This window comes from Alexandromys fortis, unplaced genomic scaffold (genome assembly GCF_014885135.2).
Source record: "Alexandromys fortis isolate MF-2015 unplaced genomic scaffold, M_Fortis_MF-2015_v1.1 scaffold_221, whole genome shotgun sequence".
Classification (NCBI taxonomy): Eukaryota; Metazoa; Chordata; class Mammalia; order Rodentia; family Cricetidae; genus Alexandromys; species Alexandromys fortis.
In genome coordinates this window covers 280,162-299,094 of record NW_026068096.1, presented here as the reverse complement: position 1 = coordinate 299,094, position 18,933 = coordinate 280,162, and the positions used below count along the sequence as shown (strand labels likewise).

Sequence of the window (18,933 nt, the reverse complement as noted above, 5' to 3'; positions counted from 1 at the left end):
GGGCTGGAGAGATGGCTCAGAGGTTAAGAGCGTTGCCTGCTCTTCCAAAGGTCCTGAGTTCAATTCCCAGCAACCACATGGTGGCTCACAACCATCTGTGATGGGGTCTGGTGCCCTCTTCTGGCCTGCAGGCATACACACAGATAGAATATTGTATACATAACATATAAATAAATATTTAAAAAAAATGCGATTAATCGGCCGGGCGATGGTGGCGCACGCCTTTAATCCCAGCACTCGGGAGGCAGAGGCAGGCGGATCTCTGTGAGTTCGAGACCAGCCTGGTCTACAGAGCTAGTTCCAGGACAGGCTCCAAAGCCACAGAGAAACCCTGTCTCGAAAAACCAAAAAAAGAAAAAAAAAATGCGATTAATCGGTACTAGGAATGTGTGAGACAGGAGAATCTTGAGTTGTGGGCTCAAGGAATGACACTGTCTGTCTGTGAACCTGGACTCTGCCTGTAGCACAGGCGCCAGCTGAAGGTTGTGGCTCTGGTCACGCTTCCTCAGACTCGGTTTTCCCAGCAGGAGAATGGGCCACCGTATCCTCTGCTGATTCCCAGAATGGCTGTGACTCTTCAGTAGCTCAAGAAGGGCACACCCTCTCTTATACAACCACAACAGAAGCAGGGACCGTCACCCCTTCCTGTGGCTTCTCAGAAACTGGGTCACTGATGTGGATCTGACTGTCACCTTCCCAAGCAGTAGATACTACTCAGAGTGTAGATGGCAGACATACTATGACACTAATGGAGTCCTCAGAGAAAGGAGGGCACAGAGGGAAACGGAGGCGGCTCAGCACTTAGAGTTGAGTGGGTTCCTTCATCTACAAATCTGAAATTTTCAGTCACATGTCTCAAAGACCCACAATCACCTTTCCAGAATAAGTAGTGTCCCTCAAAAGTGGCACACCCCAGCACTGAGGAGGCAGAACAGGAGGAGGCCTGAGCTTGAGACTAGCCTGAAAATGCAGAGAGGACCTGTCTCTAAACACACATAGACACATACGTACACACATTCTCACAGACACACACACACACTCATACACATGCACATATGCATTCTCACACACAGAGACACGGACAGACACACAACTGGGGACATGCAGACAGATAGCAACAAACTTCTGATATCAGTTCCCTAAACTACACCCCAGGTCACTGGGAGACACCAGATCATTTGTGAGTTTCTATGCCAGACTAAGAGTGCTGGATCATCCCTCAAAGAAAGACCACAAGTTAGCTCTGGTTCCCATGTGTTGCTAAACTGGGCATCATCCCTCAGCAATCACAGAACTTCCACCCACCCACCCTCCCATCCATCCATCCATCCATCCATCGCTCAAGGCGCCAGCTTCTTTGTTCCTCCCACACAAGGACCCCACCCCCAAAGCCAAGCCTCCGCTGGGTGCTCACCGCAACTTGGTTTTCTGCACAGAGAAGCAATACTCATTGATGCCTGTGGTGGGCATGCGACTGCGCAGCACGTCCTGCGCGGTCGGGATGTAGCTGTCCTCGGAGATGCGCTCCAGACGTGACAGGTAGCTATGGAGGTAGACCCGTGAGACGGAGCCTTGCCATGAGCAGCTGACGCTAAGACGCAGCTGGGGCAGAAGACCCCTGAAAGCCCCAGCCGGGGTTCCCTCCATTAACACCTTGGATGTCACATGCTGCTGAGCGGAGTCGGACAGCTGTCACTCCTCACCCTCTTTCTAATCTCCTCCTTCTGTGGACCACCCACCCTGGCCCCTTCCCACTCTGGTTACACATCCTGAGACTCTACCCCAAGCCCAGGCACCCCCTCGCAGACCCCTTTCCTCCCTGGCCTGTCCCTTCTGCGACCACAGCCCATGCCACGCTCCCGTGGCCCCTCCCCCGCAGCTACAACCTCCACGGCCCCTCCCAGTGCTCTGACCCCTCAACCCCTCCGCCCACAGGCACCAGACTCACTACATCGCCGAGTCCAGCAGGTGGAATTCACGCCTGCGCTCGTAGCAGGCGCGGATGCCCGCATCGCGCCACAAGTACTGCATGGCCACTGCGTATGGCTTCCCAAAAGTGGTCACTTTGTAGGGGTCCTGGGTCATCACCAGGTTGGCGTGCTGCTGTGGAGGAACAGGTGAGAGGTTCGGGCAGCCTGTGACAGCTGTAGGCCCCAAACCCATAAAACATATCCCCTCTCCCCTTTTCCACCTTCGTGCCGGTGACGCAGCCACACGCCCAGCATCCCTTCGTCCACTGGCCCACACAAGGAGAGGTAGTAATTCTGAAGTCCTTTTCGTTCTTCAGTGTCCCTGCACCAGTGCCCCTCCTCCAGGAATGCCTACCCCAGAGCTCTGCTGCCTCGTGCCGGGCTACGCCAAGGACTAGTCTGACCCATGATGGGCCAAGGGAGTCAGAGGACAACAGGACCCCCGTGAAGTGAGACACTGCAATTGTTGCCATTGTGCCGAGGCACAGAGAAAAAGCATGGTCCCCAGGACAGGCAGGCAGGCACCGCAGCCCCCTCCGCTGAGCCCTGCTGTCCCTTCTCAAGCCCCAGAAGCCTCTGTTCGCTCCCCCAGACACTGGCCTTGTTCACACCCTCACAATGCACTCTGCACACTTGAGCCAGTGTTCACACTTGTGGATTCACACACAGGGGCGTGCAATTGCCTGCACTGTGCATGTGGACACGATGTCATGTCTGTGATGTGTGAACAAGGCCCGAGGCCCTTTTTCTCCTGTTGGGCAGAGGGACCCTGAAGGAAAGTCCCATGTGCCCCCTCTGCAGGACCCAAGTCCCCACCTTCCAGGGTGGGAGGGTGGGGGTGAGGGGGTGAGGGGATCATCCTGGCTGGGCCTATGAACTGTTTCTCCCGCCGTGGAGGGAAAAGGGTCACGAGCCCTCGCCTGAGTCCCCAGTCACTCCCTGGCACCTGGCGTATGCAAGGCAGCCTTAGATGTGACCAAGTTTAGAAGAGACTGAAGTCTAGGGGCTGAGGACCAAGGAGAGGGGCCCTATCCCTGCTGGGTAAGGCTTTCTTGGGCCTGTTGGAGGAGGGCTCCCACATCCCTTTAACAGTATGCTCTGTAAGGTGACCCAGGAAACCGTTCCCAAGTGAACTCTCACGCTGGGTGCCCCTGTCCTTGGCACCTTAGGACAGGGAGGGAGTTGTTCATGTTGCCACCTGGTGGTGTGGGGGGATTTTAAGTCATAGTCATGAGGCTGTCCCTGGGCTGGGGAGCTTGCGGGCGACCCTGGGTGGTGAGCAGGAATGGTGAGAGATGGTCCCTTCCTCGAGGGTCCATCAGAAAGGTTGTAGCTGCCTGTGAGCTGTACCCTGTACCCCCAGAATTCACATGGTGAAGCTGGGACCCCAGGGCCCCGGCAATGCCATGGAGAGGGAGCCCTGAAAGTGATGTCATCACGGCCTAAGAGTCCGGAGAGTTGACCCAGAACAAACATGACCTGAAATCCATCCCAGAATCTGTGGAAGAAGCCAGGCCTGGCAGCGTGTGCTGGTGGCCCCAGTGCCTCCTACCTCCAACAGGGCCTGTACATATACCCATTAAAAACAATGGAGCCAAGCCGGGAAATGGCGCACACTTTTAATCCCAGCACCCGGGAGGCAGAGGCAGGGGGAGCTCTGTGAGTTCAAGGCCAGCCTGGTCTACAGAGCTACCAAGGGTACAAAGAGAAGTGGTCTCAACACCTCCTCCCCTACCTCCCAAATCAAGGAAGTGGAGAAGAAGTGAAGGACTCACTGAGGTCACCCTCTGGCTTGCACAACGTCTGCACACACATATGGCCACCCCACACACAGGTGCACAAATTTTTTTTTTAAAAAATCAATAGCCGGGCGATGGTGGGGCACGCCTTTAATCCCAGCACTTGGGAGGTAGAGGCAGGAGGATCTCTGTAAGTTCGAGACCAGCCTGGTCTACAGAGCTAGTTCCAGGACAGGCTCCAAAGCCACAGAAAAACCCTGTCTCAAAAAAACAAAACAAAACAAAACAAAAAAATCAATAAAAATGGGGGTGTCGCTGACACATTGTAAATAGATCAGATTCAGGGCTGCTTGGTGGTTGTTGGTTCCCAGCACCTCTCTGAGCAGTTCATAACTAACTCCAGCCCATAAAGCCAGCGCCCTCTTCTGGCCTCTTCGGGAACCACACTCACATGCACAGACATAATTAAAAATAGATACTAAAAAACAAAAACAAAAACAACAAAAAACCCAAATAAATCAACTGCCTTAGTGAACTCATTTCGGCATCAGGGCAGACATGACCAAACTGTTCTTTGGATGTTCCTGGGATGCCAGGTCAGGAAATGCTTTTCATCCGACCCTGAAAATGTCCCCCAGCCCAGGGTCTTTGTGCTCACCTTGCTGTCGGGCCTGCTGTAGGGGATCTGTAGCCGGTCCATGGCGTCGATCATGGCCTGCATGGAGACGAAGATGTTCTGGTAGACGAGCGGCCGGAAGGCCCTGCGGTCGTCCTCAGAGTAGCCGGCACCGTGGATGATGCGCATCTGCTTGATGAAGGTGCTCTTCCCGCTCTCCCCAGGTCCTGGGGATAACGAGCATGCTCAGAGGTAAGGGCCCACGGTGCCCACAGCGCCTATGGCACCCACACGGCATCCAGCCTTCCCATGGTACCCACACGGTGCCCACATAGAGTTCGTGGCGCCCACTGAAGCCCACACGGAGTCCACTGTGCCCACATGGAGCCTGCAGCGTCCATACGGAGTCTACGGCGTCCATGATGTGGGAGTGTCATATATCAATCTGTTGATTTCATTGGTTAAGTTATAATAAACCAACTGCTTGGCCTCAGCTTGGAACATAGATGGGAGGAGTAAACAGAATAGAATTCTGGGCGGAAGAGGAAGTGAGGTCAGACTCTGCTCTGCTTCCGGAGAGACCGGACAGCTCTGCTGGAGCAGAGACGCCATGCTCAGCTCTCCCGGGTAGATGCGATAGCTCTGCGCTCTGAGGCAGACGCATGAAGCTGAGACCCACGATGGACGTAGGCTAGAATCTTCCCGGTAAGCGCACCTTGGGGTGCTTACACACATCATTAGAAATGGGCTAGTCCAGGTGCGAGAATTAGCCTGTAAGGGCTAGAGTTCATGGGCCAAGCAGTTCTTTAAATGAATACAGTTTGTGTGTTGTTATTTCGGGCATGAGCTAGCCAAGCGGCCGGGGTGTTGGGGACGCAGCCCCGCCGCTCCTATTTCAACAGATGGCGCCCAGACGTGTGGACAACTGAATCCACAGAAAGCCTGAAAAAGCTTGGGAAAGAGTAAAGCATGTTTTCTTGGTAGCAGCAGTTTCTCGGGTCTCCTCTGCTTGTTAGAAGCAAGCAAGCACTCTCATCTAAGAGAGGCTTCCTGACTCAGCTTCAGCTGCAAAACCCTGCAGCTCATTAAGAGGTCCTGCCACAAAACACTTAAATGGTGTTGACGAAAAGCTGAACGCATGCTTTTCGATTTTCAGCTGTAGCAGGAAAAAAGCTGTGCCGTTTAAAAATGCCGGCTTTCTGGGCTGTCCTGCCACGGCAAACTCTGACTCTTTTACGCAGGCGGTTCGTGTGGTTTGCAAGCACAGGCTGCTGAAGCTCGCTTGCTGGCAGGGACCTTGAAATGCCATAGAGTTGTGGCAGTAAACATGGCTACAACCGGTACCTCAGCCATGAGGCTGGAAAGCTAAGGAATGGACTGGATCTAGCTGGCAAAGCCACGGCTTTAATCCTACTCATATTGCTCAGTAATTTAAAGGCTCGTGTGGTCAGAAAAAGAGAGATATACAGTAAAGAGATTCAAAGATAAAGAAAATGTTTAAATGATTTACAGTGTGTTAAAAATATATGCAAGCTAAAAGTTAAAAGTTTTAAAAAAAAAGTAAGAAAAAGAGAAGTTGTGTGTGGTAGTACACGCCTTTAATCCCAACACTTGGGAGGCAGAGGGAGATTGACCTCTGTGACTTCAAGGTGTGGTAGCACACGCCTTTAATCCCAGTGCCTAGAAGGCAGAGACAAACAGATCTCTGTGAGTTCAAGGTGTGGTAGCAAACACCTTTAATCCCAATGCCTGGGAGGCAGAGACAGGCGGATCTCTGAGAGTTCAAGGAGAGCCTGGTCTACAGAGTTATTCCAGGTCAAAAAGATACAGAGAATATAAAATAAAAGTAAAAATAAACGAAATAGAGGTTAAAATAAAGCGTACAAAGATGGAAAATACACAGAGAATCTTGATACTGTATACTATTATGCTCTCTTTGAATTGTTTGAATGCTGAGGAAGGAGCAACAGCTGCTAAAAGATATTTGTTTATAAATGCTGCTGAACTAATCCATCGTAGAGATTTTGATGCCTTGACTTTGAAATTTGGATCTAAGGACATGATACTTTGGAAAGGAGTTTCTTATTTTGTTTTCACAGAGGATGAGACCCTGTTCATTTCTTCTATTCCGATATGGTATGATGGACCACGCCCTCCTGAACGGTTGCTGTGAATACCTTCAGAAAATTGCTTCGCTCAACTGCCAACTGAGATGAAACTAGCACACAGGTTATACCATGAAAGACCTAATTAACGACGCCCCCATTCAGCAGGAAGCAGTTTGGAGAGAAAAAACTGCGCCCATGTTCCCAAATATTGTTTATAAATGTTCTTTTACATTTAAAGGGGGAGATGATATAGGTATGAATAATTTACATTGATATGGATTTTGCTTTAGTGATTTAAATTTAAGGTTAATTTTGTAATGTATATAGGTTGTTAATGAATAATCATTAATAATAGTTAAGTTTGTAGTCATGTTAGTTAAGATTTTCTAGATGTGCATAGATATATTTTAGATAGGCATTCTTCATATTTTTCAAAGATTATAGAATATGGCATTTTAAATGTTTTAATAACTTAGGACTTTTCATGACAATGAGACACTCTGCTCCTGGCAGCACCAATCTACTTCAAGAGGAAGATGGGCATCGAAGAGGATCCTTATGGAGTTTGATAGCCATTTGGGCAAGAAACTGCTCTTGCCTGGACTATTGCATAAACTGGACACAGAGAACCCGCAGAGAGAGGACTGCTGAACTTGCCTAAAGGTGAGATGATCTTTCGGGGTTCCTGATTCATGAAAGAGTCTGCAAGACATTCTTCAGGACAAGCAGATAGTGACTGCCTTTGAAATTTCCTGCTTTGTGGAAATGTCTGCTGGAAACTATGGGCCTGTAGGCTGAAGATGGATGCCCCAACGGTACAGAGGAACTTTGGGTGACTGTCCAGGCAGTGAGATGTCTCTGTCATTTCTAGAGTTTGAGAGTTTGCTTATTTCTTATTTGTTTAGGTAATATTGTATCTTTCTGGACTGTTTGATGGAGTTAAGAATAGTTAGCTATAGTTATAGTTTTCCTTAGTTATGATATAGATTATTGTAATTTTTACTTGATAACTGTTTTGTTATATGTAATTTTGCTATGTTAAGTTAAAGCCTTTTTTTTTTTGTTTAAACAGAAAAAGGGGAAGTGATGTGGGAGTGTCATATATCAATCTGTTGATTTCATTGGTTAAGTTATAATAAACCAGCTGCTTGGCCTCATGGCTTGGAACATAGATGGGAGGAGTAAACAGAATAGAATTCTGGGCGGAAGAGGAAGTGAGGTCAGACTCTGCTCTGCTTCCGGAGAGACCGGACAGCTCTGCTGGAGCACAGACGCCATGCTCAGCTCTCCCGGGTAGACGCGATAGCTCTGCTCTCTGAGGCACACGCGATGAAGATGGATGTAGGCTAGAATCTTCCCGGTAAGCGCACCTTGGGGTGCTTACACACATTATTAGAAATGGGCTAGTCCAGGTGCGAGAATTAGCCTGTAAGGGCTAGAGTTCATGGGCCAAGCAGTTCTTTAAATGAATACAGTTTGTGTGTTGTTATTTTGGGCATGAGCTAGCCAAGTGGCCGGGGTGTTGGGGACGCAGCCCCGCCGCTCTTATTTCAACACGCCCACACGGTTCTCATGCCGCCGGAAGCTACTCAGTGTGGACCAGCGTCTTAGTTATTCTTAGTTATTCTTCAGACACCAGGCAAAGCCTCTGTGGTGGCAGGAGCGGAGGTGCCTGCCCACATCCCACCCATTGACGCCCCCAGTCTGTGGGGTCTTCACCCTCAGTTTACCCTCATCTACACAACACGGTCCTTACACTTGGGGGTTGGCTTGTCTCCTAGGTGACTCCGCACCATTCAAGCTGACCATCAGCATGAAGCAGATTGTGTTGCTGTCCTAGTCGGGGTTCCTATTGTGTAGACGCCATGACCAAAAAGCAAGTTGGGGCCCAGCAGAGGTGGAGCACATCTTCAATCCTGAACTCAGGAGGCAGAGACAGGCGGACCTCTGTGAGTTCGAGGCCGGCCTGGTCTACATATCACGTCATACCTCCCTATTCACAGCGTTGTTTGGGCTGAGTTCTGCACTGGATGGAACACAGTGACTAACTCAGGCGGGTCAGAACCCACAGCTGAGCATACTCCTGGCTACCAATAAAGTTTTATCAGAACCCGGCCCATGGATTCGCCTTTGTGCTGAAAGGGCAGAGATAAGAACCAGACTTCATAAACCATCCTGCCAGCAGGGAGGAGGGGGGAAGGGGGACTTCCACCCTACCCAACCTCAGCTGGGTCCAGCAGCCTTGCAATCACTCAACTGTGTTTATAAGAGTCTACTTTTGCTACATCTATTTAGGAAGAGTGACATTTTATAGCAATTATTTTCTGTTTGGTTAGCTTTGGTTTTTCATGGCAGGGTTTCTTTGTGTCGCTCCGACTCTCCTAAAATTTGCTCTGTAGACCAGACTGGCCTTGAACTCACAGAAATCCGCCTGCCGCTGCCTCCAGAGTGCTGGGATCAAAAGCGTGCGCCTCTGCTGTCTGGCTTAGGACAGTCCTTTCAGGTTTATTTATTTTGTTTTATGTGTATGGGTGTGTTCCCTGCATGTGTGTCTGTGCACCAAGTGTGTGCAATGCCTGCACTATTCCAGGGGAGGGCATTAGGACCCCGGGGATTGGAGTTGCAGGCAGTTGTGAGCCACTAAGTGAGAAGTGGATGCTGGGACTTGAACCTGGGTCTTCTGCAAGAGCAGTCAGTGCTGGTAACTGCTGAGTCATCTCTCCAGCACCGTGTGTGTGTGTGTGTGTGTGTGTGTGTGTGTGTGTGTGTGTGTACGCACGCGTGCGAGCGAGCGAGCGAGAGAGGGCATGTGCGCAGGGGTGATAGGCATGCACCACCATGTCCAGAGGGAAGATAAACTTCAGTGAGTGAATACAAAACACGTGGCCGAGCAGTCGGGGTCAGGGCAGTCACAGGTGAAGCCACAGCTCTCTTGATTGGTCCATAACGATTATATTAAAATCTTCCCTTTGGTGTCTAGACACAGACCTCACCTCCCTGCTGTCTCAGTGAGCCTCCGAGGCGGTGCCATCTTCTCATCTGTAGATAAAGGGCCCAAACCGCTGGGGGAGTCGGAACCAAGAGGTTGGCCCCAGCTTGTCACCTGTCCATCCCCTGGACATTGTCCACAGCATTTCCAAGGAAGGGAAGTGGGGACCAACTGCAAGAGACTCCCCAGGATGAGGGTCAGGGGCTCACGCAGGAGGAAGTGGGAAAAGTTACAAGAACAGAAACAGGAACAAGGCTGGCACCGCAGGCCCAGGGCTCACCTGCCCTGCATGTGGCCCTGGGTTCCATTCCAAACACCGCGAAAACCTTGCACGGAGGCCACGCCTATCGTTCCAGCACTCACAGATAGGGCAGGCAAGGAGAGCTCAGGACCACCTTCTGCGACTCTGCGACGCAGTGAGTTTAAGCCCCACCCTGGGTTAAACGAGATACTGACTAAGAAAAAAGAAAGTGCCAGGGAGGGGGCGAATGTGACTGGGTCTGTGTAGACCTGCTAAGAATAGGAGGCTCAGCGGAAGAGGAGGTGGCCAGTGCCTCTCTCTGCAGATCTGAGGGCCATGTGGACGGCTCGGGCAGAGACATGGCTCCTCTCTGAGATTCAAGTTTCCCAAGGTGTTCAGTCTATTAGACAGATGAGTCAAGAAAATCTGTTATTAATGGTATTTGCGGGAAGACGGGCAATGCTGTGAGGGATGGAGGAAGTTGTGTTAGCTGCCTGGGATACAGCCTGGACACTGGAGGGGGGTATCCCCAGAACCTCCTGTGCCCTAGGCAAAGGTCCCACCCATGACCACGCCCCCAGCCCCTCACAGGGGGCTTCTAGGCGGGGCTCCACCCTCACCACGCCCTCAGCCACTCACGGAGGATTCTGGGCGGGGCTTCACCCTGACCACGCCCCCAGCCCCTCACTCGGGGATTCTAGGTGAAAGTTACTCCTCCTAACAACGCCCAATTTACTTTTCAGAGGGTCTCACTAAATTCCTACACTAGCCTAGAACTCACAAACGTCGTTCAGCATTCCAAGAAGCCTGGGCCCCACGCGTGTGCCGCGGGTTGCGCTGACCCCTATGCTATAAGGCGCCTGTATCCCTGTGCCCGGCTAGGGCAGTGATGACAACATGCTCTCTGCTCCCTCTGTCAGTCTCTTGAGATACCAGCCGAGAGACTGCACGTCTGCACTGTCGTTACAGGCGAGCAGCGTTTACACCATTTCCGAGGAGATACAAAGAATCAGAGGGGTGACAGCCTCCATCCAGGCCTTGAACCAGGATCCCCAGGGCCCCACTAGCACAACAGTCCGAATGGTGTCATGGTCCACCAGGGATGCTGGGGGCGGAGGGAGAGCACAGGACAGGAGACATGACGTGTGACCTCCTAGTCACCTTATATCCTCACATCCTGCATCTGTCTGAAGGGCAGAGAAGAGTTATGGGCCATACCTGCACACTTTACTGTAGTTCAGCGACCTGAGTTTTTTGGTTTTTGTTTGTGTGTGTGTGTTTTAGACAGGGTTTCTTGTAGCTTTGGAGCCTGACCTGGAACTTGCTCTGTAGACCAGGCTGCGCCACCACCTTGCTTTCTTTTTTTAAAATTATTTTTTTTCTTTTATTTTACATCCTGACCACGGTTCCTCTCCTTCTTCTCTCCCTCTTCTCCTCTGGTTCCCTCCCCACTGTCTCTCCTCTCCCCCAGTCCACTCTTCCTCCGTTTCTCTTCAGAAAGAGGCAGGCCTCCCGTGGGTGTCAACAAAGCAAGGCTGAGGTGGGACTAAGATCCTCTCTTTGTATTTAGGTCGGGCAAGGCAACACAGTTTGGGAAATAGGTTCCCAAAGAGGACTTTTGTGTTGTTGTTGTTGTTTTGTTTCTAATGTCTGGGTGTTTATCTGCATGTCTGTCTGCACCATGTGTGCTCAATTTCTGAAGGAGCCAGGAGTCAGAGTCAGAAATTCTGGAGCTGGAGAGATGGGGTTGTCGCCATGTGGGTGGTGGGATCAAACCTGGGTCCTCTGCAGGAGCAGCCAGTGCTCTAACCTCTGAGCCATCTCCCCGGCCCCCTGCCCCACCTGCTCATTTATTTGTCATGAGGCAGGAGGATCTCTGTGAGTTTGAGGCCAGCCTGGTCTACAGAGTGAATTCCATGACAACCAGGGGCTGTTACAGACAAACCCTGTCTAGAAAAGAAAGAAAGAGAGAGAGAGACAGAGAGAGAGAGAGACAGAGAGAGAGAGACAGAGAGACAGAGAGAACAGAAAAAGACTGAGGTACTTTTCACTTTTCTCAGGACACTATGAACACAGTACATGCTACTGGCATGTTCTTTGCACAATGACAAACTATGCTATGTGACTAAATTTTACCTCGATGAAAATAAATTTTGTTGGCCAGGCAGTGTCGGTTTAGAACCTTTAATCCCAGCACTCAGGAGGCAGAGGCAGGCGGATCTCTGTGAGTTTGAGGCCAGCCTGGGCTACAGACTGAGTTCTAGGACAGGCTCCAAAGCTACGAAGAGAAACCTGTCTTGAAAAACCAAAACCAAAACAAACCAAAACAAAAAAAACACAAATCAATGAAAACAACAGAGCAGGGCCAGCTTTGTGGGGCACACCCTTACTCCTAGCAGTCTGGGAGTTAGATTCAAATATAGGGGATTTGATTTAGTTGCAGGTCAGCCAGAGCTACCCAGTGGCCACAATAACCACAACAGTAGAACCGAGTGCTTTTCTCGTGAATCGTTTGTTGTTCAGTCTTGAGGATCTAAAACTGAAGCCCCAATGCTGGGGAGGCAGAGACGGGTGGGGTAGGGGCGGGAATCCTGGGATTGTGGACTGACACCTAGGGAATCCATGAGGATCCGGGTTCAGTGAAGACCTAAGTAGACTGTGGCCTCCACGCCCAGGACAGAAACACCCATGAGTCCCCCACACCAGGGCTCAGGAGCGGCCGGTGGCATGTCACTGTTGAAGCTCTGAGCACAGGGAGCCAGATGTGGTTCTGGGGCATGATTGTGGCTGCTCATCTCTTTCCAGAGTCCTCCATAGCGGGTTGTGGCTGTGGCCAGACTACTCAACCCAGATAGGAAGTATCTGTGCCCTTCTGGAGTTGGCAGGAGGAAGTGGAACTGGGCTGGGGACAGCAATGTGGGGGTAGTCGTGTCAAATATGGGTGGCAGGAGACCCAGCATCAACTCACACCGTAGGAAATGGGACTCCTGGGGAACACAGCTACACCTCTGGGTATGGCTCAGATAAGCTGCAGACCCCTCCCCATGCCTGTCTCCTTAGTCGTCATTGTAATCGAGGTTCTTCAGTCCTTGACAGAAGCTCACGAGGTCCACAAGACTGAGACTGTAGGCTGTGTGGTTTCAGGTAAGTTGCTTCACTTCTCTGAACTTGCTCAGCAAAGGTGACTTTCTTGCCTTAATTCTGACTTTTTGTTCTTGGTCACATGCTAGCTGCCTCATTCTTGGCACAGACATGCCCCTCTCCACCCCAGCCAGCTTCCTCAAAATCCCTGCCGACTCCAGGAAAGCAATCATATGTTTTTGGCTTCAATTCCTGTTTTCAAACAGGACTGAGAAGCAACCACCAAGTAGATGGGATGGAGAAGATCTGCAGCACAGATCTCTGAAACCATGTCACAAATCTCTAGGTTCACCCCCCACTGGGAGAAGGAAGCCAGGGATGCAAAGAGATGAACAATGGTTGCAGTGTGTCCTTCACAGACTGTCAGGGCAGTCTGGCGCACGCCTTTAATCCCAGCACTTGGGAGGCAGAGGCAGGCAGATCTCTGTGAGTTCGGGGCCAGCCTGGTCTACAAGAGCTAGTTCCAGGACAGGCTCCAAAGCCACAGAGAAACCCTGTCTCGAAAAACCAAAACCAAAAACAAAAACTGTCAGGGAAAGGATGGGGAGGACTAGGGGGATTCTGTCTTGAAAATGAACTCATCTACCCACCTGACCATCCACCCACCCACCCATCCATCCACCCACCCACCGTCCACCCACCCACCCACCCACCCGTCCACCCATCCTTCGCTGTGTGTTTACTGAACTCCACCTGTATGTGGACTGAGTGTGATGTGCACTGGGAAGGCAGGAGTGAGGAAGACAGACTCAGCCCCCACTCTTTTGTTGTCTACCTCGTGGTTAGAGACACAATCAGTTAAACTAGTAGAGGACTTTGAATACCTGTCTGAATGATAAGAACGAAGGAGAGTGGCAGGGCTGTCTAAGAAGCCTGTTGTTCAGACTCTCATGGAGCCGAGAACCCGGCCACACAACGTCCAGGGTCCAGAGCCTGAGAGCTCACATGAAGCTAGCGCAAAGGCCCCATGGTGGAGCCATTGAAGCTGAGACAGCCCAGAAATACTGCTGAAGTGACAAGCCACGGCTGGATGGACCAAGGGAGACCAAGAAAGAGAAGCGACCAATACGAGGCAGATTCAGTCAACAACAATGCAAACCCTGACTCAGGAAGAACGGATCAGGCAATGTGGTGTTGTCAATGTTCTCCGTCTCCCTTTCCAGTACTGGAGGAAAGGATCCAAGTGCTCCCCCCAAAAATGCACCCCAGTCCTTACTGGGGGAATTCTAGGCGGGGCTCCACCCTGACCACGCCCCCAGCCCCTCACTGGGGATCCTAGGCGGGCTCCACCCTGACCACGCCCCAGCCCCTCACTGGGGATTCTAGGCGGGGCTCCACCCTGACCACGCCCCCAGCCCCTCACTTGGGATTCTAGGCGGGGCTCCACCCCTGAGCAGTGCAATACGGAATACATTCCTAAGATGTTTCAGGCACATAATGGGAAGAGTTGTGTCATGGAATGTGGAAATCAGGGGGCTATTTGGAGGAAATCTCTTTTCTCCTTCGTCTGTGTAGTCCAGACTTTGAACACAGGTTTCACCAAGCCCCTCTCCCTTCTGAGCCCTCTCACCTTCCTCAAGAAACCACATCTTTTTATTCAGAGCCTTCTGGGCTCAGATGGATCCTTAGCAAAGTGACGGAACATTTAAAGATGAGACCGGGTGTCAGGATGACCAAGTGGTATAAGCCAAGAGCCAAAGGTCATTCTCTGTGTGGAGCAAGGAAGGAAAATCTGCGTGGAACCTGATGAGGGGAGCTGCAGGGGCTCCTGTCTGAGGGCTGCAGTGCAGTAGTGTGCTTGGTGATACACCAGCATTACTTAAAGGAAGGAGAATTCCCTTTTAGAAACGGGAACTCAACGGCACTCACTGGGAGCAGACCGTTTCATCTGCTAAGATGTTGTCTTGTTCCTCGCTGAAGATGCCGTTCTTCGCTGACGGTATTTATTATTGTTTATTATTATTATTATTTAGACTGCGTCTCATTATTTAGCTCAGGGTGGCTTTGAACTCATGGCTGTCTTGGTGTTTCAGCCAACCAAGTGCCAGGATCACAGTTGTGTACCACCATGTCTGGCTTTTTTATTTTTCAAAACAGGGTGTCATGTAGCCCAGGCTAGCCTCAAACTCCTGTATCGCTCTCCCGGTCCTCTCGCCCCCACCTCCTGAGAGCTGGGCGGCAGATGTGCATGTCCCACAGCTGGCTTATGTGGCCCTGGGATGGAAACCAGGGTCTCCCCAAGGCTCGGGTACTGTGCTGTAGGTTGAGCCCCAGGCCCTGCTCCGCCCCTCCCTGTTTTTATTGATTTCTGAGACTGCAACGCACTCGGCCCAGGCTGACCCCTAATTCACATCCTCAGTACTAGGCTGATAGTCACTAAGCCGTTTGGACAGTTGGTGAATGAATGAATGAACCACCCCGTCAGTCACCGATACTCATCAGCCCAGAACCAAGCCCTCGGTGGCCATAACCTGTTGATAGGCGCCTTGCAGCCCTGGCTCAGGCAGCCGGAGAAAGAGGCTGGCCCCTCCCTAGGCCAGGCTGGCCTGCTGCTCCCCTTCATTCCCTTCCTTTGACACACGCGGGAGCAGCGCCTGCCGGGGCCACCTCCCCACAGCCCAGTGCCGCTCAGCTTTGGCGCTTTTCTCTTCCCATCCAGAAAACGGGTCTGCTAGAGGGCTAGCGAGCGAGCAAGCCCTGCCCGCGGTGCTGAGTCTCTCTCATCCCCTGTGCCTCCCTCACTCACCCAGCAGCAGGAGTTTCAGTTCCCCGCGTTCCTGTTTTTTCTGTTCCAACAAAATCTTGTTGATCTCTTGGTCGATTCTGGCAGCTGTCTTCTCCTCGTCAGTCAGACACCAGGGACAGCAGCCCCGGGTCAGGGACCGGGCCATGGCGAGCCACTCACCAGCCACCAGGTGACATTGCCCCTCGGGGCCCACACAGCCGCAGAGGGTGGAGTGGACGTGGGAGTCACTCCAGGGACCCCCGATGTTTTTGCCTAGGGCCCGTAGGAGCCCCAGCAAGGCCTGCGAGAGGCCTGGGTGCAGGGAGCAGGGCGGGGACCTGGGTGCCGGCTCCCGCCCCCTCCAACCTGCCCAGACCTGGCCCTGCCCGCCCGACAGGTCGGTGGCAGAGGCTCTGGCGGATGCAGAGGGAAGGGTGGCCGCCGCCCGCAGAGCCCAGGCCTCCTTCCTCCTTCCCAAGGAGGGTGGCCTCGCCCCCCCTCCGCCCCGGGCCTCTGACGCTGCTGGCCCCAGCCGGCCCCCTCCTCTGGGCCCGAGTAGGAAGCGACCAGAGGGCACAGCTATTGCTCAGGGCTGATTTCGGAACCTGAGGCCGAGGGAAGTTTTGTGTTTCTGTGTCTGCCTGGGCTGCAGCTCACACACACACCATTCTTATAGTTAAAGAAACTGAGGCACCGAGTGAAGGCAAGGCTTGTCCCAGAAGAGAGGGAGAGACAGAATAGTTCATGCCTGGCCCCTTGGGTCCTGGGGAGATGAATGAGTGAGAGGGGGGCTGATGTTCGCATCTATGGAGCACCTACTGTTTACCAGAAAGGCTTTCATTTTGCTCCACATGGCACAAAACAGAACTTTTGTAAACTTGGGGGTGACAGCAAGATGTTTCAGGGGGTGAGGGAGCTTGTACCCCCAGCCTGACCTGAGTCACCCCTGGGGATCAGACCATGGGAGGGGAGAATGGATTCTGCAGGGTGCCCTTTGACCTTCCACCTAAAACCAAACAATATAATAAAACTCTCAGGGTGTCACAGACATGACAAATTCTAGGACAAGAGTGAAGTGGAGAGGTTGAAGGGCTGTTGGGTGGCTTTAAGCAGGGTTTCAGAAGAGGGTCACGGTGAAGGTGGCATTAACGGACAGAGTTGAATCCCTGGACTGGGTCCCTCAGACCCCAGACTCCTGGAACTAAAACTTCTAGACCATTCTGATTCGGACACACACCCAATTAGCAGCCACTATTGAAGCATTGGTGAGGTTCAGAGAGGTGTGTGACACCCCCAGAACACACAGGAACACCCCAGGTCTGCGGCAGGCAGTTGACAGGCCCACGCCTGCCCCACGCCTGCCCCACGCCTGCCCCACGCTGGCTGACTTTCAGTTGACTGTTGAGTCAAACTGTGGCAGATGGGAAGTTTGATAGGGGCTGGGCTGGGTCACTGAGGCCAGTGGGAGCTGTCCTGCCCACTGATGGCTGGGACTTGCTCTGGGGGTGGGGGTGGGGGAACATGAGGGGGGGTGTCGGAAAGAGCCTGGTCTTGCAGAGACTGGAGAGACAGTCCCCTGCCTGGCCCTTTGGGGACTAGACACTGGGTCCTCAGGACACTCCAATACCTTCTGTGGCTCCCACTGTCACCTGCTGTGGAGGTTCCTGCAGGTGGATCCTGCGACTTCCGGGCCAGCCTGTGCTACACAACAAGAGCCTGTCTCAGATTTTTGTGGGATCAGCTGACAAGCTCTAGTCAGTCAGTTCCCTGTACCTCTGTGGAAACACTGTAGATATCAATGGGGGTGTATTCTTTGTTTCTTTCTGAAGTAATAGGCTTTTTTCTTAAATTTTAAAATTACATTTGTTTACTTGCTGTGTGTGATTTTATATGCCAAGACACAGGTGTGGAGGTCCCAGGACAGCTTGTGAGAGCAGCTTCTCTCTTTCCCAGGATCAGACTCAGGCCACAAACTCCTTTACCCTCTGAGCTATCTCGAAGTCTGACATTTTTCCATAAATAAATAAATAAATAAACAAACAAACAAATAAATAAATAAATAGGCGCCGGCGTGTGCGTCGGTAACTTCAGAGATCAGAAGAGGGCGTTGGGTCCCCTGGAATGGGAGTCACAGGTATGGGTGCTGGGATTGGACCCCGGTCCTCTGGAAGAGCAGTCAGCGCTCAGGGCCGCTCCCTCCACCCTCGACCGGCCGCATGACAGGAGCTGAGCAGACGTCCCTCCCTGTGTCCCTGAACCACATCCGGCCGGCCCTGCAGCTGCACTCGAACTCTGGAAAGTCTTCCTTGGCTGCTGCCTGGTTGCGGACGTCGTCTGGCGACATCTGCTGGACGCTTGAGGAATTCCAGGCACCTGTACTGCCGACATGGACAAGCAAGCATGCTTTCTCCGTGGCCACCTCGTCCAATCTCACCTCCATCCGGTCCCCACCTGGTCCTGGCAGCCATGCCCATGGCCCTCCGCAGCAGTCACCCGGAGTCCCACAGGCGGGCAGGCCCGGTGCTCCTCCCTCTGCTCCAGCCACGCAGGCCTTCATGCTCCAGCATGCTAAACTCCACACTGTTCTTGGGCCTTTGCAGGGCCCCCCCCCCCCCCCCCCGCCCTGAGGCCTCTGCACGTGTCCCCGGCCCCGGGGCCTTCGCAAGCTCACATCTCCCACCCCAGGGCCTTTGCATGCTGAGTCCCTGTCCTGGAGCCTTTGCACTGGCCCCATCCTCACTGGGACCATTTTTCTCCCGGGACCTATTCATGTACCACAATGTCCTGACTTCTCTGTGGCTGTGATAAACAGTGTGACCAAAAGCAATTTATGGGTGAAAGTTTATTTCATTTGACTTATGGTTCCAGAGGGTTCGAGTCCATCATGGTGGGGGGGGGGGAACAGCAGGTGGCTAGGGCCAGAAGCTGGCTGGTCACATTCATCACACACTAGGAAAACAGAGCAAGCCCCCCTCACCTCCCAGGCCGTACCTTCTAAAGGCCATCCTCTCTCGGGCTAGCACTGGCCAGGTACCTGAGCTCACAGGGGCATTTCTCAGATTTCTCAGTCAGCCACTACAGCCACCTTCCCAGAAAAATCTTTCCTGGGGCCAGCAAGAGGATTTAGTCCAATAGGGCAGTGGTGGCGCACACCTTTAATCCCAGCACTAGGGAGGCAGAGGCAGGTGGATCTCTGTGAGTTTGAGGCCAGCCTGGTCTACAGAGTGAGTTCCAGGACAGGCTCCAAAGCTAAAGGGAAGCCCTGTTTCAAAAAACAAACAAATAAATGAAAATTTCAGCCAACAAAGGAGATTGCCACTAAACCTGAAGACGTTGGTTCGGTTCCCAGAACCACTTGCACACTGTCCTTTGACCTCCACCAGTGTCCCGTGGCACAGACCTGG

The 18,933-nt window shown here is 52.4% G+C and overlaps 1 protein-coding gene across 2 annotated transcripts in view; it reads right to left on the bottom strand.

The window, feature by feature from the left end:
• Positions 1–16,023, bottom strand: part of Gna15 (G protein subunit alpha 15) — a 22,690-nt gene extending 6,667 nt beyond the window's left edge. The window contains exons 1-4 of one of the 2 annotated variants that reach the window (XM_050123577.1): positions 15,551–16,023; positions 4,368–4,552; positions 1,949–2,100; positions 1,415–1,543 (exon numbers count right to left, since the gene is read on the bottom strand). In XM_050123577.1, coding sequence (XP_049979534.1) covers positions 1,415–1,543; positions 1,949–2,100; positions 4,368–4,552; positions 15,551–15,695 — 611 coding nt within the window. In that variant the 5' untranslated portion in view covers positions 15,696–16,023. Of the gene's footprint in view, positions 1–1,414; positions 1,544–1,948; positions 2,104–4,367; positions 4,553–15,550 lie in introns of both variants that reach the window. The other variant, XM_050123576.1, reaches the window with a different exon arrangement.
• Positions 16,024–18,933: the final 2,910 nt, after the last annotated feature.